This window comes from Oscarella lobularis, chromosome 1 (assembly GCF_947507565.1).
Source record: "Oscarella lobularis chromosome 1, ooOscLobu1.1, whole genome shotgun sequence".
In the NCBI taxonomy this organism is placed as follows: domain Eukaryota; kingdom Metazoa; phylum Porifera; class Homoscleromorpha; order Homosclerophorida; family Oscarellidae; genus Oscarella; species Oscarella lobularis.
The window spans coordinates 4,376,672-4,400,515 of NC_089175.1; the positions used below are offsets into that span (position 1 = coordinate 4,376,672).

The window sequence follows — 23,844 nt, forward strand, 5'->3', positions numbered from 1 at the left end:
GCCTAAACTTTAATTCTTAGTTCCTAAATATTAAAATGAGGGCCTAATCTTTAATTCTTAAGCCATAAATATTAAATTGAGGGCCTAATCTTTGATTATTAGTGCCTAAATATTAAATTGAGGGCCTAATCTTTGATTATTAGTGCCTAAATATTAAATTGAGGGCCTAATCTTTGATTATTAGTTAATAAATATTAAATTGATGGCTTAATCTTTGATTCTCAGTGCGTAAATATTGAATTGAGGGCCTAATCTTTATTTCCTAGGACCTAAATATTAATTTGAGGGCCTATTGTTTAATTATTAAGCAATAAATATAAAATTGAGGGCAAAATTTTTAATTCTTAGGACCAAAATATTAAATTGAGGGACTAATCTTTGATTATTAGTGCCTAAATATTAAATTGAGGGCCTAATCTTTAATTCTTAGGCCCTAAACATTAAATTGAGAGCATAATCTTTGACTCTTAGAACCTAAATATTAAATTGAGGGCCTAATCTTTAATTCTTAGGACCTAAATATTAAATCGAGGGCCTAATCTTTGATTCTTAGTTCCTAAATATTAAATTGAGGGCCTAATCTTTGATTATTAGTGCCTACATATTAAATTGAGGGCCTAAACTTTAATTCTTAGTTCCTAAATATTAAAATGAGGGCCTCATCTTTAATTCTTAAACCCTAAATATTAAATTGAGGACCTAATCTTTGACTCTTAGAACCTAAATATTAAATTGAGGACCTAATTTTTGATTCTCAGTGCCTAAATATTAAATTGAGGGCCTAATCTTTATTTATTAAGCGCTAAATATCAAATTGAGAGCCTTATTTTTAATTCTTAGGACCTGAATATTAAATTGAGGGCCTAATCGTTGATTATTAGTGCCTAAATATTAAATTGAGGGGTTAATCTTTGATTCTTAGTTCCTAAATATTAAATTGAGGGCTTAATCTTTCACTCTTAGGCCCTAAAGATTAAATTGAGGGCCTAATCTTTTACTCTTAGAACTTAAATATTAAATTGAGAGCCTAATCTTTGACTCTTAGAACCTAAATTTTAAATTGAGGGCCTAATCTTTGATTCTTAGTTCCTAAATATTAAATTGAGGGCCTAATCTTTAATTCTTAGGCCCTAAATATTAAATTGAAGGCCTAATCTTTGATTCTTAGGACCGAAAAATTAAATTGAGGGCCTAATCGTTAATTCTTAGAACCTAAGTATTTAATTGAGGGTCTAATCTTTGATTCTTAGTGCCTAAGTATTAAATTGAGGGCCTAATCTTTGATTATTAGTGCCTAAATATTAAATTGAGGGCCTAATCTTTGATTCTTAGTGCCTAAATATTAAATTGAGGGCCTAATCTTTAATCATTAAGCCCTAGATATTAAATTGAGGGCCTAATTTTTAATTCTTAGGACCTAAATTTTAAAATGAAGGCCTAATATTTGATTCTGAGTGCCTAAATATTAAATTGAGGGCCTAATTTTTAATTCTCAGGGCCTACAAGGGACTGGCCAACTCTTCTCCCCTGTAATAAATTACAGTGAATTACAAGGGACTAGCCGATTCTTCTCTCATGTAATAAATTACAGTGGACTGGCCAACTCTTCTCTTCGGTAATAAATTACAGTAAAATTACAAGGGAAGGGCCGACTCTTCTGTCCTGTAATAAATTACAGTGAATTACAAGGGACAGGCCAACTTGCTCTCCTGTAACAAATAACAGTAAAATTAAAAGAGATAAGCCGACTCTTCTGTCCTGTAATAAACAGCAGTAAATTACAAAGGACGGGCCAACTCGCTCTCCTGAAATAATCAAATTGGGAGCCTAATCTTTGACTCTTAGAACCTAAATATTAAATTGAGGACCTAATCTTTAATTCTTAGTGCCTAAATATTAAATTGAGGGCCTAATTTTTAATTCTTAAGACCTAAATATTAAATTGAGGGCCTAATCTTTGATTCTTAGTTCCTAAATATTAAATTGAGGGCCTAAACTTTAATTCTTAGTGCCTAAGTATTAAATTGAGGACCTTATCTTTAATTCTTAGGACATAAGTTTTAAATTGAGGGCCTAATTTTTAATTCTTAGGACTTAAATATTAAATTGAGGGCCTAATCTTTGATTCTTAGTTCCTAAATATTAAATTGAGGGCCTAATCTTTGATTATTAGTGACTAAATATTAAATTGAGGGCCTAAACTTTAATTCTTAGTTCCTAAATATTAAAATGAGGGCCTAATCTTTAATTCTTAAGCCCTAAATATTAAATTGAGGACCTAATCTTTGACTCTTTGAAACTAAATATTAACTTGAGGGCCTAATCGTTGATTACTAGTGCCTAAATATTAAATTTAGGGCCTAAACTTTGATTCTTAGTGCTTAAATATTAAATTGAGGGCCTAATCTTTGACTCTTAGAACTTAAATATTAAATTGAAGGCCTAATCTTTGATTATTAGTTAATAAATATTAAATTGATGGCTTAATCTTTGATTCTCAGTGCGTAAATATTGAATTGAGGGCCTAATCTTTATTTCCTAGGACCTAAATATTAATTTGAGGGCCTATTGTTTAATTATTAAGCAATAAATATAAAATTGAGGGCAAAATTTTTAATTCTTAGGACCTAAATATTAAATTGAGGGACTAATCTTTGATTATTAGTGCCTAAATATTAAATTGAGGGCCTAATCTTTAATTCTTAGGCCCTAAACATTAAATTGAGAGCATAATCTTTGACTCTTAGAACCTAAATATTAAATTGAGGGCCTAATCTTTAATTCTTAGGACCTAAATATTAAATCGAGGGCCTAATCTTTGATTCTTAGTTCCTAAATATTAAATTGAGGGCCTAATCTTTGATTATTAGTGCCTACATACTAAATTGAGGGCCTAAACTTTAATTCTTAGTTCCTAAATATTAAAATGAGGGCCTAATCTTTAATTCTTAAGCCCTAAATATTAAATTGAGGACCTAATCTTTGACTCTTAGAACCTAAATATTAAATTGAGGACCTAATTTTTGATTCTCAGTGCCTAAATATTAAATTGAGGGCCTAATCTTTATTTATTAAGCGCTAAATATCAAATTGAGAGCCTTATTTTTAATTCTTAGGACCTGAATATTAAATTGAGGGCCTAATCGTTGATTATTAGTGCCTAAATATTAAATTGAGGGGTTAATCTTTGATTCTTAGTTCCTAAATATTAAAATGAGGGCCTAATCTTTAATTCTTAAGCCCTAAATATTAAATTGAGGACCTAATCTTTGACTCTTTGAAACTAAATATTAAATTGAGGGCCTAATCTTTGATTATTAGTGCCTAAATATTAAATTGAGGGCCTAATCTTTGATTCTTAGTGCCTAAATATTAAATTGAGGGCCTAATCTTTAATTCTTAGTGCCTAAGTATTAAATTGAGGACCTTATCTTTAATTCTTAGGACATAAGTGTTAAATTGAGGGCCTAATTTTTAATTCTTAGGACCTAAATATTAAATTGAGGGCCTAATCTTTGATTCTTAGTTCCTAAATATTAAATTGAGGGCCTAATCTTTGATTATTAGTGCCTACATATTAAATTGAGGGCCTAAACTTTAATTCTTAGTTCCTAAATATTAAAATGAGGGCTTAATCTTTAATTCTTAAGCCCTAAATATTAAATTGAGGACCTAATCTTTGACTCTTAGAACCTAAATATTAAATTGAGGACCTAATTTTTGATTCTCAGTGCCTAAATGTTAAATTGAGGGCTTAATCTTTATTTATTAGGCGCTAAATATCAAATTGAGAGCCTTATTTTTAATTCTTAGGACCTGAATATTAAATTGAGGGCCTAATCGTTGATTATTAGTGCCTAAATATTAAATTGAGGGCCTAATCTTTGATTCTTAGTTCCTAAATATTAAATTGAGGGCCTAATCTTTCACTCTTAGGCCCTAAAGATTAAATTGAGGGCCTAATCTTTTACTCTTAGAACTTAAACATTAAATTGAGAGCCTAATCTTTGACTCTTAGAACCTAAATTTTAAATTGAGGGCCTAATCTTTGATTCTTAGTCCCAAAATATTAAATTGAGGGCCTAATCTTTATTTTTAGTGCCTAAATATTAAATTGAGGGCTTAATCTTTGATTCTTAGTGCCTAAATATTAAATTGAGGGCCTAATTTTTAATTCTGAGGGCCTACATGGGACTGGCCAACTCTTCTCCCCTGTAATAAATTACAGTGAATTACAAGGGACTAGCCGATTCTTCTCTCATGTAATAAATTACAGTGGACTGGCCAACTCTTCTCTTCGGTAATAAATTACAGTAAAATTACAAGGGACGGGCCGACTCTTCTGTCGTGTAATAAATTACAGTAAATTACAAGGGACAGGCCAACTCGCTCTCCTGTAACAAATAACAGTAAAATTAAAAGAGATAAGCGGACTCTTCTGTCCTGTAATAAACTGCAGTAAATTACAAAGGACGGGCCAACTCGCTCACCTGGAATAATCAAACTGAGGGCCTAATCTTTGACTCTTAGAACCTAAATATTAAATTGAAGGCCTAATCTTTGATTCTCAGTTCCTAAATATTAAATTGAGGGCCTAAACTTTAATTCTTAGTGCCTAAGTATTAAATTGAGGACCTTATCTTTAATTCTTAGGACATAAGTTTTAAATTGAGGGCCTAATTTTTAATTCTTAGGACTTAAATATTAAATTGAGGGCCTAATCTTTGATTCTTAGTTCCTAAATATTAAATTGAGGGCCTAATCTTTGATTCTTAGTGCCTAAATATTAAATTGAGGGCCTAATCTTTGACTCTTAGAACTTAAATATTAAATTGAGGGCCTAATCTTTGACTCTTAGAAGCTAAATTTAAAATTGAGGGCCTAATCTTTGATTCTTAGTGCCTAAATATTAAAATGAGGACGTAATCTTTATTTATTAAGCCCAAAATATTAAATTGAAAGCCTAATTTTAAATTCTTAGAACCTAAATATTAAATTGAGGGCCTAATCTTTGATTATTAGTGCCTAAATATTAAATTGAGGGCTTAATCTTTGATTCTTAGTGCCTAAATATTAAATTGAGGGCCTAATCTTTAATTCTTAGTGCCTAAGTATTAAATTGAGGACCTTATCTTGAATTCTTAGGACAAAAGTGTTAAATTGAGGGCCTAATTTTTAATTCCTACTTCCTAAATATTAAATTGAAGGCCTAATCTTTAACTCTTAGAAGCTAAATTTTAAATTGAGGGCCTAATCTTTGATTCTTAGTGCCTAAATATTAAAATGAGGACGTAATCTTTATTTATTTAGCCCAAAATATTAAATTGAAGACCTAATTTTAAATTCTTAGAACCTAAATATTAAATTGAGGGCCTAATCTTTGATTCTTAGGACCGAAATATTAAATTGAGGGCCTAATCTTTAATTCTTAGGCCCTAAATATTAAATTGAGGGCCTAATCTTTAATCATTAAGCCCTAGATATTAAATTGAGGGCCTAATTTTTAATTCTTAAGACCTAAATTTTAAATTGAAAGCCTAATATTTGATTCTGAGTGCCTAAATATTAAATTGAGGGCCTAATTTTTAATTCTCAGGGCCTACAAGGGACTGGCCAACTCTTCTCCCCTGTAATAAATTACAGTGAATTACAAGGGACTAGCCGATTCTTCTCTCATGTAATAAATTACAGTGGACTGGCCAACTCTTCTCTTCGGTAATAAATTACAGTAAAATTACAAGGGAAGGGCCGACTCTTCTGTCCTGTAATAAATTACAGTGAATTACAAGGGACAGGCCAACTCGCTCTGCTGTAACAAATAACAGTAAAATTAAAAGAGATAAGCCGACTCTTCTGTCCTGTAATAAACAGCAGTAAATTACAAAGGACGGGCCAACTCGCTCTCCTGAAATAATCAAATTGGGAGCCTAATCTTTGACTCTTAGAACCTAAATATTAAATTGAGGACCTAATCTTTAATTCTCAGTGCCTAAATATTAAATTGAGGGCCTAATCTTTAATTATTAGTGCCTAAGTATTAAATTGAGGACCTTATCATTAATTCTTAGGACATAAGTTTTAAATTGAGGGCCTAATTTTTAATTCTTAGGACCTAAATATTAAATTGAGGGCCTAATCTTTGATTCTTAGTTCCTAAATATTAAATTGAGGGCCTAATCTTTTATTATTAGTGCCTACATATTAAATTGAGGGCCTAAACTTTAATTCTTAGTTCCTAAATATTAAAATGAGGGCCTAATCTTTAATTCTTAAGCCCTAAATATTAAATTGAGGACCTAATCTTTGACTCTTAGAACCTAAATATTAAATTGAGGACCTAATTTTTGATTCTCAGTGCCTAAATATTAAATTGAGGGCCTAATCTTTATTTATTAAGCGCTAAATATCAAATTGAGAGCCTTATTTTTAATTCTTAGGACCTGAATATTAAATTGAGGGCCTAATCGTTGATTATTAGTGCCTAAATATTAAATTGAGGGCCTAATCTTTGATTCTTAGTTCCTAAATATTAAATTGAGGGCCTAATCTTTCACTCTTAGGCCCTAAAGATTAAATTGAGGGCCTAATCTTTTACTCTTAGAACTTAAATATTAAATATAGAGCCTAATCTTTGACTCTCAGAACCTAAATTTTAAATTGAGGGCCTAATCTTTGATTCTTAGTCCCAAAATATTAAATTGAGGGCCTAATCTTTATTTTTAGTGCCTAAATATTAAATTGAGGGCTTAATCTTTGATTCTTAGTGCCTAAATATTAAATTGAGGGCCTAATTTTTAATTCTGAGGGCCTACATGGGACTGGCCAACTCTTCTCCCCTGTAATAAATTACAGTGAATAACAAGGGACTAGCCGATTCTTCTCTCATGTAATAAATAACAGTAAATTACAATGGAATGGCCAACTTGCTCTCCTGTAACAAATAACAGTAAAATTAAAAGAGATAAGCCGACTCTTCTGTCCTGTAATAAACTACAGTAAATTACAAGGAACGAGCCAACTCGCTCTCTTGCAATAATCAAATTGAGAGCCTTATCTTTAATTCTTAGGAGCTAAATAGTAAATTGAGGGCCTAATCTTTAATTCATTGAGCCTAAATATTAAGTTGAGAGCCTTATCTTTAATTCTTAGTGCCTAAGTATTAAATTGAGGACCTTATCTTTAATTCTTAGGACATAAATATTAAAATGAGGGCCTAATCTTTAATTCTTAGGACCCAAATATTAAATTGAGGGCCTAATCTTTGACTCTTAGAACCTAAATATTAAATTGAGAGCCTAATCTTTGATTCCTAGTTCCTAAATATTAAATTGAGGGCTTAATCTTTCACTCCTAGGCCCTAAAGATTAAATTGAGGGCCTAATCTTTGACTCTTAGAACCTAAATATTAAATTGAGGGCCTAATCTTTGACTCTTAGAACCTAAATTTTAAATTCAGGGCCTAATCTTTGATTCTTAGTTCCTAAATATTAAATTGAGGGCCTAATCTTTCACTCTTAAGCCCTAAAGATTAAATTGAGGGCCTAATCTTTTACTCTTCGAACTTAAATATTAAATTGAGAGCCTAATCTTTGACTCTTAGAACCTAAATTTTAAATTGAGGGCCTAATCTTTGATTCTTAGTCCCAAAATATTAAATTGAGGGCCTAATCTTTATTTTTAGTGCCTAAATATTAAATTGAGGGCCTAATCTTTAATTGTTAGGCCCTAAATATTAAATTGGGGCGTAATCTTTAATTGTTAGGCCCTAAATATTAAATTGAGGGCCTAATCTTTGACTCTTAGAACCTAAATATTAAATTGAGGGCCTAATCTTTAATTATTAAGCCCTAAATATTAAATTGAGAGCCTATTTTTTAATTCTTAGGCTTTCTCTTTATTTAGCCATTGAATTACAAACTTTATCCTTATTTGTTTTAACCGCATTAAAAAGAGATAGTGCATACGGCGCTGAAGCCGGGCTTAATTAAATATTTTGTCTTAGGGGCGTTATCATCCGGCCTATTTTTATTTGGATGTGCTTTACTTTATGGTTTAACCGGTGAAACAAGCGTACATGCTGGTGGACAAATATGTGCTCTTACATCAAATGGTGAGGTAGGAAAAATTCTTATAACAATTTCGTTATTATTTAAACTATCTGCTGCACCATTTCATATGTGAGCCCCCGATGTATATGAGGGAGCACCAACAACAACAACCGCACTATTGGCTATAGTGCCAAAAGTTAGTGTGTTTGCTATTTTAGTTCAAATAGGAGTAGTTAATGTATTATTAGCAAGTGCAATACAAACAATAGCACGTCTATTGTTCACATATCTAAACCTGATCGAGGCACGTGGACAATCACGGTAACTGCTGTGGAGCCCTATAGCCTTCTCGTCAAGGGAATGAGCATCCTAAGCTCTGACTACAGTCTTGTAGAGCCAAAATATAACGCCAGTCATCCTGGAATGTTTCCAGTACTAGGCAGACCTAGAATAGGTACATATGTGTCATTCTAACTCTTTCATTTTGCTAGAGCTTCTCTCTAGGTGACTCTATCGTGGTACGACTCTCGGTCGTTGGACTAAATAAGAGCGAAGGTCAAGTAAATACTATCTCGATTTTAGCAGAAAATGGGACACTCATTCACAACTGCAGCGCCGCTCTCTTTGAAAGGAAAACCGATAGTATTGACTACATTTCAAACGAAAGCGTCGTCATTCCGGCTGAGCCGTTTCACGTCGCCATTTCTGGTCAATACAACGGACAAACGTTTACACGCACGTCTCCCACTCTCGTCATGCCTCTCACGTACAAAATCGCGATTTCAGCCAAGTCTCAGCTGAGCGTGAAACAGGGACAAACGTCGGAGCTGAGTTTTTCGGTTGAGACTTTGAGAAAAGACAAATTTACGATAAGAGTAGAAGACGACTTAGACATTCCTAGGTCTCTAATCCCAACGACATTGGGCTGCCGATGAATTGCAGACCGTGAAGCTTCGTTTCTCGGTGCCATCTTGCTACAACAGAACCGGGTTCAATTCGGTCACAGTTACAGTAAGATCACAGACGACAAACGAGAACAGCTCGTTCATCGTTCGACTCTTTATCGATTCAGAGGTAAGACTAACTATCTTTGATAACGATATACGATTCTGATCTCCTAGTATATTGACTACGATCCGCCTGTCTGTATTGTCAACGCCGTCAGTTCAGAAACATGTGACCGTGTATCGGGCAACTGTAACTCCGTGTGGACAGCTGCTCTAAAAATTATAGATACCGGTTCGGGATTAGAGACAATTGATTCCACAGAAACAATCGGCTTTTCTATGAGAAATTCTAATACCTTTGCGGACGTATCCATTACCGTGTCTTGCTGCAATGAAAGCGTCAATGCGTCCGCTACAGACGCGTCAGGAAACACAGCTGTCTGTTCGGTTAGCAGACAAAGTCGTCTAGTCCCAGACTGTGGTCGAATTACCTGTCTCAATGGAGGAATATGCAGAGGAGAAAGTACGTGTGTGTGCTTGAGAGGATACTACGGGGACGACTGTGGTCAAGGTAGTCGCGGTCAAAATCTATTATTTATGATGACAGTTCTCTTCTCAGAGGGGTGTCCAATGCCGAGTCTTCCCAGTGGTGGACACGTCAGCGAGATGTCTAATTTTCATGTAGGAAGTACGGTTGAAGTTTCTTGTGAGGAAAATCATGAAATGATGGGCGACAATTCGCTGACGTGCTGTTCGTTTGGGTGGGCTGGTTCGACTCCAATGTGCATCGATAGCAGCAGCAGCAGTAAGAAACACGTTCTGGTCAACGTGCATAAATGAAGGACCTTGACTTACAGGTAGAGCTCACGCCATAGAAAAGTCAAAGTCGACGATCCTTTGCTTTGCCGTTAGTTTTGGCTTCAATGGCGAAATATCTTGCTGCTGAATAACGATACGATGCCGTTCGTGTGATTGTTTGCGTGAATTAGGAGTAGACTTGCTTATGCACAGCTGTGCTTAATCAGAAAAAAACGGTGTCGCGTCTGTTTGTCCCACGTTGAAAGGAACGATCCCCGACAGGGGCTCCTTTCAAAATTGACACACCTGTGCAGTCCTTCCGCGAAGTAGACACCGCCACAACAGCGATAGACCGCGATACGGACTCGACTTGCACCACACTAACCCGGATAGGTATCACGTGTTCTTTCTTTTCGCTCTGATGTCGGCCTCGTGAGTCAGTCGTTTCCTACCGACCGACAAGAAAATTGTCTTGTCTCTTTACAGAGATGCCGTGGAGGCAAGCGAGGCGTTCAGCGTGGCGACGAAGGTCACCGACGAGGAAAGAGTTGGTTCGTAAGCGCGTCGCGTCTTTGTTTACGTATCACTAATTGGTTAGTTTCAGCTGCGTTGCTTTTGGAAATGCGTAGGCAGAATTACACGTTTCGTTACCGAAAGTTCGGGGCAAATGCCTCTCTTGGAAGTCACCCATTCTCAGTATTGGACCTGGACGATTTCATGAATTGGAGTTACATTCCAAATTTTCGTGTCTTTGCCTTTGATTCTCCCATACACGGTGCCGGTCTCTTCTCTCTTGAACTCGAAGGGTGCTCAGAGGCAGTAGATCGCCTATCTCGATTTGTTAATGAATATGCAGAGAAACGAATCGAGATACCAGAAGTAAGAAGAGAATTCGACGTGCATCTTTTTCTGGCAAAGAACGTCATTTATCCTTTGACTGGCTACTGCTGTCTTTCTACCCGTGATCACAACAAGGCAAGAGACAAACAGCCATCGTTATTCGGTGATATCAAGGTGAAAGGCACCGGATTGGGAGACGAATTTCATACTTGGCACGGATACTTGGATATGATATCAAAAATTACAATTGAAAATGATCATCACGCGGCAACGCCAGTCGCTGTGGCGCAGCCATCATTGACTGACAGTTTTTTGAGTGAAGAAGGCTTTGAGGGAGGGGTACCATGTGAAGTGAAGCGAGACGGTACAAAAGATATAAGTAACGGTATTATTTTTGATAACAGCATCGCATTTAGAAGAGCTAAGGAAGCATGTGCCTCGGACTGCTGCACAGACTATCGTCTATTCGTTTGTTCATCATCGACGGCGTCCTCATGAAAATACACTTGTTCCAGGAATACTCATAACCAAGGACTCGTTTCTTGTCGTCATGTATGACTGCGTGAATGACATTCTATTGGAACTCACAAGAAGTGTCAAATTTTTGTCCGAGACGGGTGAATTCAGTTTATCGTCTATTGCTTTTCTTTGGACAGTGTTGCACCATTCATTATTTCTAAATTCAATTGAGTATAAAGCCGCAATTCCTCAAGAAAGAGGAACAACTGAAGGAAGCAAAAGCGAGTTTCTGCGATTGGCAGAAGATCGTCAAGTGAAGCAGCATTACACCAAGCTTTCGCACTACAACAGGACGTTTATGAGCAGCAAATCCTATGAAGATCCTGAGTTTTTTGGCTTTCCGTGCAATGCGCCGGATGTGAGGCTATGCCCACGAAAAAGGAGGTGGTCCAGCAACGACGGAAAAGAAGACAAAACCAATTTAACTAATTAATGAGTATTGTCTGTTCTTGTATTTGTCACTGACTATTATTGTGTAACTCTATGTGGACAGCCGCTGTAAAAATTATAGATACCGGTTCGGGATTAGAGACAATCGATTCCACAGAAACGATCGGCTTTTCTATGAGAAATTCTAATACCTTTGCGGATGTATCCATTGTTGTGTCTTGCTGCAATGAAAGCGTCAACGTGTCCGCCATGGACGCGTCAGGAAACACAGCTGTCTGTTCGGTTAGCAGAGAAAGTCGTCCAGTCACAGACTGCGGTCGAACCACCTGTCTCAATGGAGGAATATGCCAAGGAGAAAGTACGTGTGTGTGCTTGAGAGGATACTACGGGGACGACTGTGGTCAAGGTAGTCGCGGCCAAAATCTATTCTATTATTTATGATGACGGTTCTCTTCAGAGGGGTGTCCAATGCCAAGTCTTCCCAGTGGTGGACACATCAGCGAGATGTCTAATTTTCATTTAGGAAGTACAGCTGAAGTTTCTTGTGAGGAAAATCATGAAATGATGGGCGAGAATTCGCTGACGTGCTGTTCGTTTGGGTGGGCTGGTTCGACTCCTATGTGCATCGATAGCAGCAGCAGTAAGAAACACGCTTTGGGCGACGTTCATAAATGAAGGACTTTGACTTAGGTGGAGCTCATGTCGTGGAGAAGTCGACGATCCTTTGCTTTACCGTAGTTTTGGCTTCGATGGCGAAATATCTTGCTGCCGAATAACGATACGATGCGTTCGTGTGATTGTTTGCGTGAATTAGGAATAGACTTGCTTGTTCACAGCTGACGACGACGTGCCTAATCAGAAAAAAACGGTTTTTGCATCTGTTTGTCCCCCGTTGAAAGGAATGGTTCCCGACAGGGGCTCCTTTCGAACTTGACTCACCTGTGCAGTCCTTCCGCGAAGTAGACACCGACACAACGGCGATACCGACTCGACTTACAAAAACAAAATTTCGTGCCAACCCGGATATCACGTGTTCAGACATTTAGGAGATTTAATCTCTGGTGTTCGCTTCTTCGCCGATTAATCCCTGAATAACACACATCTATTTGAAAGGTGTAAAGAAGATGCAAAGAAGAAATTCTAACTAAAATTCTAACTCAGGAACGCTGGGTCATGCAATGCAATAGATCTCATCTATAGTGACTAGCCTGCGCATTCACAACATTAGCCGCACCGCAAACAGCAGCAGTAACAGTGGAACGCTGCCAGCAACTGAGAATGCAGCTAAAAAGAATTGCGCTTGACCAACGTATGTATTAATTAAGTGTACGTATCTAACCTGATGTAATTTCAGTCAGAATGACTGACGGGTATTCCTTCTCTGGTGATTTATCACCCTGCAGTTTGTCGACCAAGGAAATAGACTTGTTGTCTGCTTCTGGCGTAAGAGATTGAACAAAAAGTGCTATGCACGATTCGTTCTTGGCCACATGGAAGGTGGAACCCCAGTACTGGGAACCATTAGTGATGGGAATAGTCATGCTGTCCGTGATGGTGACAAAGTTGGGCGCTGTAAGCCCGCTGACTTCCCATTCTCCAGATAGTGTGTCATTGGGCTTGTACTGCAGACGAAAATCTTCATGAGCTTGATGCCACGGATGCAGCAACGAGTCATTTCCAGTGACTAGAACCAAAATGCATTGTAAAATACTATGAGAAAAAAGGAAAAGCCCTACCAAAGCTAAAGAAGCCCTTCTTTTGACATGAAGGTATGTCATCATTGGCAATTTTAGTTGAAGGTCTTTCTCCAGCTAGTGAAAAAAGCAATTCGTTTGTATACAAATGTCTCAAGTTAGCCAGTCAAAAAAAGAACAAGTCAAATGCCATACCTATCTATATTGAATAAACCAGGCCTCAAAAGGGGACCCCTAGTAGGACCTACTGCTAAAGACGTGATGTGGCCCTCACAACGCAACAGTACCAGTCTATGAGCGACAAAAAGTCTTCAAAAACAACCTTCTAGCCGTAGTACGTCTAAAACCCTCTAACACAACAATAGTAAATACCTCTAACTAGACACAACGGTCTTAATTCAATTAAGAAGTAAAGGAATACTGTATAAATTACAAAAAGCTCCAAAAGGCATCAGACAACTTGGAGTCCAAGAAATACGGAGAAGCCACATGACACTGTGCACATGCATATTACGTACCTTTTATTAACTTGAGAGTCACTGCTGCGTTCCTGTCAGTATCACTTGGAAGTCCACTTAATAAATGTCCCACAACAGTAAAGTTCTTCCCGTCCACTGCTCCAGTAAGACGTGAGCTGCTGAGCTTCTTAATTCCAGGGCTCTCGAAGACAGAGAAGTAGGAACTCCAGTGCAATGAGCCGTTTTGAATGATTGTGCCATTCGTGACAAAATCCGCAATTGCAAATTTGCTGACATTAGCTGTGATCTCGAGCTTGTCGTCTATCCTGTATGGACAGCTTAGCTGATCGTCTTCTTGTAGATAAACGTGGACGGTTTTCGTTTTCCGAGCAGCTAGAATCAAACGCAATTTTAAAATACCCATCATTAATTAAACATTGAGTGATGCAAAATAAATCGTTTTGTAAATACAACAATACAGTTAGAACATGTTGGTTCTTATTAGTGCTTTTCCAAAAGAAACTAATTTTATATATAAAGGTAACGTCACAAAGTAGACACTCAATAAAAAAATCACTCGTCAAAACCACTGACATTTAGTGTAGAGAATCCTCACAGGGGGCCCCCGCGACGTTTGCTTCCTAACACAGCCTATTGAAGATGCAGGGCGCTTGAGAGACACAGGATTAGCCGTAGCGTTTGCTACAAGTGAGCAGCATGGCTTGGCAAAATTAGAACACAGAATTAAGTCTGAAAGAGCACACCTCAAGCTAGGCCTTATGGCCCTTTGAGGAGTCAGTAGACTTAGAGAAAGGATCGCAAGCGTACAGTGACGTCTATAAACATGCGAATCTCTCTTCGAAATGCCAAAACGCGTCTACACCACGATCTACATCCCAGTGGCAGGTACAGGGTTCACCTTCTACAACTTGAAGTAGTACAATGGGGAAAAGGAGAGAAAAAATCACAGTCTTGATCATCATGATGTAACAGTATATCGCCAGTACGGGATATTAACAGAATCATTCGGTCAAATTATAAGACAACGCTGCGCGCGCTAGGTTTAAAACAATTTACGATATGTCACTCCGCCCAGTGCTCCAAATGGATATTATTCTTAGAACAACTAATAACAATGGGCTAGGATTTTACGATTCAGAGACTCGGAACAACTTGAATCCTAAACGAGACTATAGTTCTGCGTGTCACCATCAACGTAGATGTACATCAAAAAGTCAGTACAGATCGCCTCCGTTACTATACAGCTACTAAGTGTTTACTAACAGTAAACTATAGTTTCTAACACTTCCCGCCCACATTCGATGTTCGACCTACTGATCGATAGGCCCACGTACCCCCGGCCCGGTTTACCTTTTCTTTGGCTCCGTTGCCTCGATGAATAGATTAATGCAAGCGTAACAGCAACGTACGGTCCGTTTGACCATCCGTTTTCGGCGAGGAGAAGAAACTGAGACGGACACTATGGTTTGACCGTCGACGTGGCAGATGATCGCGCGAGCTGATCAGGCGACATAGCTACTCGTCTCACGCCGATCCAGAGCGCAAGGTGTGTCGCCAAGTCGAAAGAGGCTAAAATTCGCCTTAGGCTAATTAGGGACAGATCGAGCCACTTGAAGGCGGGATCGTGAGAAGCAGCGGCTTTCCGTACAGAAAGCAGGCGCTCTCGCGCCATTCTTCGCCAATGCTTCGTGCAAGTCCACGAAACGTATCATTCATCGGGCCGGAGCGCGACTCCAACCAACTCGATCGATACTGGTACGGAAGCACGGCCGCGGCGAGCACGTACTGTACTCGATATCGATCGACGGCTTCAAGTTGTTCACGACGCGGCCCGAGTCGTAGGATCGACGTCGACTGTAGACTTTCTGAGTCCATTGGGCTTGTCTGTTCGGGGAAGCGATCCAGATTATATACAGGTGTGCGCTTGCCTCGCTGTGATTTGCTAGGCAAACTATAATCTAATCAAGACGCTGCATAATGGCTGGCTTGCTTGTTGCCGCGATCGCTCTGCTCGCGACGCGTTCAGAGTCCGCTGCCGCCTATTTTATAGAAAACACCCTGATCGTTTCCCTGAAACCAACCAGGTTGGCCGAAACTTAGTTGCGCTCAAGCTGTCAACACATATCTTCCCTAATTGGATTCATTTGTCTCTCGTCTACTGTAGCGTTCGGCGGCAGCTAAAGCCATACCAGGTTTTAGATAGTCCCGCGAATCAGTACGTTCACGTAGCGTTGAACGGATCGGTCACCTTGTGGTATCGGCGCAACAGTTCTGTCGGCGGCAATGTGCGCCTCATGAGCTGGGCAATTATGCCCTTCCACAGGGCTATTCCGAAAAACGACGCCAGATACAGCCAAATTTGGGACCGTGACGAATCGACGACGACATTGCGCCTGACGAAAATCGACGAGATTATTTTGAAGCAATCCTTCAGAGCCGTTGCCAACGTCTATCCTGTACGCCTAACCACCACAAGTGGGACTGTCCATATATTAAAGGAAAGTGCGTCAAACAAGACAGTAGTTGTCAAATTTTCATTTGCCATTCTGTGCAGAGGACTATATACTAACAGTGGCTCAAGAGCGTCATCTGACTGGAAAAATTCAGCTCAAAGCAACTGTCGTTCAAGGAAGCCCTCCTATTTTCCTGACTCTCCGTAACTCGACGTCAAACAAATCCATAAATCTGTTGAAAGTCGCAAGCAACCCGGACGTTCACGTCGCTCTGATTGACTCATCAAAGCACAATAATGTGAGTCAATTCATCATTGTTGCAGAGAACGCTGTGCGGATGGACGCAATCAAAGTGAACGTCTTTTTGCGAAGTAGTTTCTTACTAACTTGTGTAGACTGCTAGTAATTGTCTTCTGCAGATTTTGGTTCGCTATTGGGCTGTCAAGTCTTTGACTTGATCGACACGAATTCAACGCTAGTTTACGTTGAATGCGGCTATTATTCCTACCCAATTTCAACTGGTGAACTAGCGTGTACAGGCGTGAATTCAAACGTTTTCCGGCTTAGAAAGACGACGAGTGAACAAAATCACTGGCTTCATTCCATGTTTCCAGTCTACCTCCAATTTGTAGCAGAAAGCGCGAACATTAGAATGTGCGGCGACCTTTTTCTGGACTGCCTATTGAAAGTGAAAAACGGCTGGGAAAGCAAGATATATCTTGTGAAACTAAACTTCCGTGTCTCGTGCAAAGACGAAGATAAGCCACCAACGTCTTCTACTTCTGCAACGCCTAGCTCGCCGGCGGTACAGACTGTGTCTAATACTTTTATTTCTACACTAATACTGATATTTCTACAAAGATTTCTTCAGTTGCCTTGTGTCCAGTGCAAGACAAATCTAATAGAACAATGTTGGCTGTTTCTGACGTCACGTTTGACAATGACAGCGCTGATGTGGCTTTCATTGCATCAGACGCCGGCAATATTACAGTGACGATTGCTTTCAAGGACGGAAGAACGGTCTCATTTCAGAAACAAATTCAAGTGATTACGCCAGGTAAAGAAAATTAATACTAATGGTTGGTACAACACACGTATGTACGTATAGATGAATCGCCAACAGCATTCTACCAGACTTATCAGATTGCGCTGATAGTTGTCAGCCTCGCCTTTCTTGGCCTGACGTGCGCGGTTTCTCTCTATCTCAGCCGCGTTAGATGCATTGCCAAAAAGAAGTAAGGAGTGCTGTACTACTGTAATGCAGTGTGCAAGAATTTAAATTTGTAGGGATTGTTCTACACATCAGCCACCCCAGAGTGGAGAGAGTCATACTGCTGTAGAATCTGAAGTGATGCATGTCAACCCGTTGTACCTCTCTAGCCAGGGAGCAAGCGTTGCATAACTCTGCTACGCAGTAGGAAAACCCTGATGAATGAATTAGAATTAGAGTAGTTCAATTTTCTAAACTTTTCTTTGGCCCTCCAGACTGCTTTGTCAATACTATAGTATAGTGAGAACGTGCTCAACACGTCGTCCAGACGGATTCACTGTACAGCAGTAAATGATCGGAAAAACACAACGCGCACAGCACATCAGTTGCACACATATAGAAAAAACAGAGATAAAAACAAATAGGAAAAAAAAAGAGACGCCAATTCCGGACCGATCTCACCTCCGCTTCCTACGTTCTCAAGGTCCGCCAATCGTACCGCGGATTAGGCGCGTGCGTCAACCGTTTACTCGCACGTCTCCCACGCTCGTCATGCCTCTCACTTGCAAAATCGCGATTTTAGCCAAGTCTCAGCTGAGCGTGAAACAGGGACAAACGTCAGAACTGAGTTTCTCGGTTTCGGCATTTAGAAAGGACGACTTTAGTAAAAGACGACTTAGGCATTTCTAGCTCTCCAAGTCCAACGTCATTCAGCCTGGCTGCTAATACAGCGAAGCATCGTTTCTCAGTGCAATCTTGCTATAAAAACTGGGTTCGATTCAGTCACAGTTACAGTGACATCTCAGACGACAAACGAGCTCAGCTCGTTCATCGTTCGACTCTTCATCGATTCAGAGGTAAAACTACCAAACTTTGATAACGATATACGATTATTCTGCTGTTTTGTCACTTCAGAAACATGTGACCGTGTATCAAGCAACTGTAACTTCATGTGGACAGCCGCTCTAACAATTATAGACACCGGTTCAGGATTAGAGACAATTGATTCAACAGAAACGATCGGCTTTTTCTATGAGAAATTCTAATACCTTTGCGGATGTATCCATTACCGTGTCTTGCTGCAATGAAAGCGTCAATGTGTCCGCTATAGACGCGTCAGGAAACAGAGCTATCTGTTCGGTTAGCAGAGAAAGTCGTCCAGTCCCAGACTGCAGTCGAATTACCTGTCTCAATGGAGGAATATGCGGAGGAGAAAGTACGTGTGTGTGCTTGAGAGGATACTACGGGGACGACTGTGGTCAAGGTAGTCGCGGTCAAAATCTATTATTTATGATGACGGTTCTCTTCTCAGAGGGGTGTCCAATGCCGAGTCTTCCCAGTGGTGGACACGTCAGCGAGATGTCTAATTTTCACGTAGGAAGTATGGTTGAAATTTCTTGTGAGGAAAATCATGAAATGATGGGCGAGAATTCGCTGACGTGCTGTTCGTTTGGGTGGGCTGGTTCGACTCCAATGTGCATCGATAGCAGCAGCAGTAAGAAACACGCTTTGGTCGACGTGCACAAATGAAGGACTTTGACTTAGGTGGAGCTCATGCCGTGGAAAAGTCGACGATCCTTTGCTTTACCGTAGTTTTGGCTTCGATGGCGAAATATCTTGCTGCTGAATAACGATACGATGCCGTTCGTGTGAATATTTGCGTGAATTAGGAATAGACTTGCTTCTGCACAGCTGACGACGACGTGCCTAATCAGAAAAAACGGTTTTGCGTCTGTTTGTCCCCGTTTACTTCACGTTGAAAGAAATGTCCCCGACTGGGGCTCCTTTCGAAATTGACGCACCTGTGCAGTCCTTCCGCAAAGTAGACACCTACACAACGGCGATACGGTCTCGACTCACACCACAGTGGCCACGAAACACAAAATTCTGTGCCAACCCGGATATCACGTGTTTAGACATATGGTGTTATCAGAGATTAAATAGGAGACTGGTGGCAGACTAAGCTAAGAACGTCCAAAAATTCTAAAACTACAAAACAATGTCAGAACTCGGTCGCCCACTGTTATACCCATCAAGGTATCAAAGCCATACCCGTAGCAAGCGCGGTAAATACTACACAAAGCCAGTAAGAACAGGGCACTCTGAACCCGGATCCTTTTTTACCTAAAAAAGAGCGCAGGTCTACTTATTCAGCCAAGATTTTTTTCTAAAGAGCGTATACATTGCGTACCCATTTTTAGCTCTACTGTTACATTGATGTCAGGACCAGTCTGGTCAGCAGCACCATGCAACTGTAGCACAGCAATAATTTTCTTCCCATTTGCTGCTTGCGTAAGAGACTCAATGACAAGCCTCACAGTTGTTGCAAGGTTTGTGATGACTGTGCACTGAGAATTCCAATGAGTAGAACGGTCTTCAATGACATCGTCCTCAGATGTCTTGAACGCAGCATCTGCTAAGTTCGTAGCGCCGTCAGCAGTTCTGAAGCCGCTGACGTCAATCGTTATGTCCAAGCTGTCTCCTTCCTGGTAGGAAATCTCAGTCGAATCGCCTGGCTTCAAATCAATCACCCAGGTTTTCCCAGCGCCTAGAATAAACAAAAAAATTAGAACCGTGTATTAATTAATTAATAAGGTAGCGTTAGTGTAATTTATCTGCTCAATTGGTTTAGTAAATAACGTCTTATACAAAAAATCAATTCTGACTGGTGCTTTACCAAAGCAACAGCAACGTGTACCTTGAAATTGTACAGTACAATGGCAACGTCATAGACTAGACAGTCCATATGACATAATACAAAATTCGAGTGTGAACCGTATATACGTGTATTAAATTCAATGAGGGGTTTATTAAAAGGGGGACCCGCTACCGAGACACCACGTTTGGCTTCCCAGAACGCATCATCAAAGTCACACGAACGCTTCATTCTGTGCCTTGGAGACTTGGGACGCACAGAAATAGCAGAAGCATTCAACAACTCAGTCTCAAGCATGATGATGCTCCGTAAAAGCATAGATCTCTTCTACTATCTATGGTAAAAGCATGATAGCCTCTCGATAAAAGGGCCTGAGTACGCAATACGTCATAGGAATCAGCGTGAAAGAGCTTCGCAACCAAAGAAAAAGGAGAACATGCCAGTAACTAAAACCCAGACGCACCTGTGTGAAGTAAACTAGAGAAAAATAGCAGTTTGACCGCCACTGACGTCTTCATCATTGCTAGCTACCACTGGTTTAGAAGTATGCTTGTTGAAGATACGGGAATACGTCAAAATTCACTAATAGTTCACTTTGCGCGCGCTAAAATCGAAACAATTACTGTGAGGCCTACAGTTGAGGCCTACGCAATATGTTATTATTAGAACAACAAGTAAGGATTTAAAAAACGCGACAGGTTACACTACAGGTGCAACTTAGAGAAACTTGAATTACAGCGGGCAATTCTCGAGCAAATCGTATTTCGTTATTTGCTGTCAAAGTACACATCACTGAAAAAGCCAAATATCTGGCTACTAGTAAGGCCTCACTGAGCTAGGCGCTACATCAGTCTAGACCCTGGCGGCCTTGCCGCAGGATTGGGCTAATCGTGAGTAGGCTATTAGCTCCCCCGTCATAGGGCCAGCCTACACAACCTCAAAGAAGCTCTTCAAACTAAGTCGTTTGGCTCTCCCATACACCAATAAGGCTTATCCTTGCTTTACCTTTTTGAGTTCTTTCAGCAATCATGCCGTGATGATTCGATGCTGGGGAGCAGAGGCTGCCAACGGCTTGAGTGACATATCATCTGCAATAACTTGATTGAAATCATCTGAAACGTTCAAATTCTCGCAGAGCTGATGATAGTTCACGGTTTCTTCAACGCGAAGGCGGTGCGATTGAGGCCGTCTTCAGATAATCATGTGATGTAACTAATCGTTGCCATAGTTACAGCTGGCACGCGCGCCGCCGCGACAACGAGCGAATTTCTTGGCACCGGTGCGATGTCGAGTCCTTGTCAAGTCGAAGCAAAGTTCGTTCCCTGACGTTCGTCCTGTTTGGTCCATCATTGCGTCGTCCAAAGAACACGGACGCCAAAACACTGAAAGAAAACTTCTAGATTAGGACGAGTCGCCTAAGAGGCTCGGCCACTAACGCCCAGGACACCGGTTTCGAACAACCAGTTACTAAGTAATATGAGGAGCGGACGCGGGGTTCGAGAGAAGCTGTTAGCGATATTACTGATAAGGGCGGCTCGTTCTCACCGGGGGCCGTCGCCGCCCCACCAATTTAGTCCGTGAGTGCCGCGGCTTCACCGAGCGCGAACGCAAGTTCGATCTAGTGAGCACTGGCCAAACTCAAGGTCAAAACTTGAAGCCGTCGAAGACGCCTCCGGCCACCGGCGGGCCCAACGGCGCACTAACAGGGCTGCCTACTCGGCTACTGTAGCTTAGCTAACTACGGCGAAAGGTGCGTAGGCACGCTGTAAATATACCTACCAGTTAGCTGCCACGGCTCCGGTCACAAAAAATACCCCAGCGACGATACATTCAGCAGAGATAACTGCATTCAGCAGCCTGGGAAGTGTACAATACTGTACCATTCACGGTTCTGGGGTTCGGTGGATCATAGATACTCTTCTTCTAGTATCTATGGGTGGATCGATGCCGCGTGTGGCTGCTGATCGTTCGGGTCGGGTCTGTCGGACCAGACGGCCACCGGGGCACAGAGAGATCTGATCCGACATGGTCGGACTACGCGTGGTCGAGAGAGAACGCTTTTCTGATTTGCTGGCTATAATCAAATTATAGCGTTCTCAACAAACCATTGTTCAATCGCTCAAAAGCTTCCTAGTTCCTACTGTACTAACGTGCGTATTAACCGTGACAGATAGCGGTCTAAAAACGGTCAGCCGAATAGAAAAATTTTCGTCTCAAGGGCGCCTGCGGTTCGAGGGAGAACAGAAATAACTCTCTGCACGCAATTCTACGTCCGTCAACACTGCCAAAGCTAGACTCGTGATATTGACACCAGTTCATTTATTTTCTTGCGGCGAACACTGCAGTCTTGACTCGTTGGGTTTTTATGTGGGCTTCCAGTTTCTTTGACTTGAACATCACTTCAACGTATAACGAGTCAGCAAAATCTCTAGCTTGACTGGTCTACCTAACAATAAGTCGTCGCACATTCTATAATGTGTGGCAACGTTTTCCTGGATTGCATGTTGAAGACGAAGAATGGCTAAACAGCGTCAAGTATATACCACATAAAGACTACCACATAAAGACTCAACATCCGTCTCTCATGGAAAAGGAAAATAAGCCAAGAGCTGTTTCTCTTTCGACCTACCTAATTCAGCTGCTCCTAGCTCCTAGCTCCGAGTCACCGCTAAAACTGTGTCTACTAAATGTCTGTACACCTCAGCCAGCCTTGTGTCCAGTACAAGACAAACCTAACTATATCACTTTTGGTGACTGTGATTGCATTCAAAATGGAAGAACAGTATGGCAGCTAGAGAAAAATAAATACTGTTGGTTGGTATTACGTGGTTAGTATTACGTACTTGCAATGAATCGTTCTGCGCACGGAAACCGTTGAACACTCCACTTTCAAGTAGCAGGAAGTCTGCACAGGTTCGTTTCAAACGAAAGTCAGCGACAGCCTGAACTCGTTACTTCTGACACGGTGATGGGTCGCTGACTCTAGATCCAATTAAACTAGCTGCCGCGCCGCTCGAGCAGGCAGTCCGCGTCGCGGAACTCCTGGATACCACGCGGCGGCTGAAACTTGGCTTCTATACGCCAGCAGACTAATTGACTTAGATAAGCAATCAGTCGTGCGCTCAGTCTTTCAGTGGATGGTATGATCGCATGGCGGTTGGCGTCAGAGTCCCTCTAGCGTTTACAATTGTCGCTATGCTGAGGTTCACATATTCAAAGTCCGCCAGGGCCGCCTATTTGGTACAAACACCCTGCCCCACCTCCGAGTCTGAGTCATCACTTGGAAACCACCAGGGTACTCCAACTGTACGCAATTTACAGATCCACTTTTGTCTCTAGCGTTTGATCACAGCTAAAGCCTACATGTATAGCGTACGACGTATTGAATACAGTTCCAAAAATCAATACATTCACGTACAGCTCAGCAACTTTGTGTGTATCAACACAGTTCTGCCAAAAGTAGTAGTAGTAGTCTGCTCTAATGAACTGGTCAGCTATTCCGTTCAACAGGCGTATTCCGAAGAACAAGGCCAGATGACGAATCATGATCGACGGCCACCTCGGCCCACCTCGCGAGGATTGACGAGCGCATTTTGGGAGACAATCCTTCAAAGCCCCCATTTGGGCTTACGTCACTAAAGGTCTACCTAAATTTTTCAGGAAGTGGAACAGAGAGTTCGCCAAACAAGAGAATCTCCGCTTTCATTCAGAAACGAATTTGTCAATAAAATAAAATAAATGCTATTATTGGTACTGTATGCATGTATAGACAATCAATCACCTGTGATTCCAGAGGTAAATCTACGCAAC

General features: G+C 40.5%; 4 protein-coding genes and 1 long non-coding RNA gene across 6 annotated transcripts; 3 read left to right on the top strand and 2 right to left on the bottom strand.

The window, feature by feature from the left end:
* The first annotated feature begins 5,587 nt into the window (after positions 1-5,587).
* Positions 5,588-9,722, top strand: LOC136187759 (uncharacterized). Its single transcript, XR_010669992.1, has 6 exons — positions 5,588-5,715; positions 8,003-8,244; positions 8,297-8,502; positions 8,553-9,122; positions 9,170-9,566; positions 9,615-9,722. It is a non-coding gene; the product is annotated as an uncharacterized lncRNA (long non-coding RNA).
* Positions 9,723-10,199: 477 nt separating this feature from the next.
* Positions 10,200-11,735, top strand: LOC136183792 (uncharacterized). The gene is made up of 4 exons (XM_065970592.1): positions 10,200-10,225; positions 10,280-10,344; positions 10,398-10,997; positions 11,050-11,735. Exons 1-4 carry the CDS (start codon positions 10,215-10,217, stop codon positions 11,583-11,585), a joined length of 1,212 nt encoding a protein of 403 aa, XP_065826664.1. The 5' UTR covers positions 10,200-10,214; the 3' UTR covers positions 11,586-11,735.
* Positions 11,736-12,622: 887 nt separating this feature from the next.
* On the bottom strand, positions 12,623-15,039 carry LOC136189272 (uncharacterized). Its single transcript, XM_065977194.1, has 5 exons — positions 14,614-15,039; positions 13,755-14,087; positions 13,279-13,353; positions 12,882-13,226; positions 12,623-12,826 (listed from the first exon to the last, which is right to left on the bottom strand). The coding sequence occupies exons 1-5, from the start codon at positions 14,675-14,677 to the stop codon at positions 12,759-12,761; spliced, it is 885 nt and encodes a 294-aa protein (XP_065833266.1). The 5' UTR covers positions 14,678-15,039; the 3' UTR covers positions 12,623-12,758.
* A 451-nt stretch (positions 15,040-15,490) lies between these two features.
* On the top strand, positions 15,491-17,730 carry LOC136189263 (uncharacterized). The gene is made up of 7 exons (XM_065977182.1): positions 15,491-15,799; positions 15,880-16,217; positions 16,270-16,539; positions 16,588-16,973; positions 17,030-17,225; positions 17,277-17,403; positions 17,456-17,730. Exons 1-7 carry the CDS (start codon positions 15,693-15,695, stop codon positions 17,568-17,570), a joined length of 1,539 nt encoding a protein of 512 aa, XP_065833254.1. The 5' UTR covers positions 15,491-15,692; the 3' UTR covers positions 17,571-17,730.
* Positions 17,731-19,307: 1,577 nt separating this feature from the next.
* Positions 19,308-22,053, bottom strand: LOC136185022 (uncharacterized). Of its 2 annotated transcripts, XM_065972061.1 has the most exons (5): positions 21,814-22,053; positions 21,040-21,416; positions 20,498-20,638; positions 19,570-19,926; positions 19,308-19,502 (listed from the first exon to the last, which is right to left on the bottom strand). In XM_065972061.1, exons 3-5 carry the CDS (start codon positions 20,553-20,555, stop codon positions 19,411-19,413), a joined length of 507 nt encoding a protein of 168 aa, XP_065828133.1. In that variant the 5' UTR covers positions 20,556-20,638; positions 21,040-21,416; positions 21,814-22,053; the 3' UTR covers positions 19,308-19,410. The 2 variants fall into 2 exon arrangements, with proteins under 2 accessions (XP_065828133.1, XP_065828142.1); XM_065972070.1 differs by lacking the exon at positions 20,498-20,638.
* Positions 22,054-23,844: the final 1,791 nt, after the last annotated feature.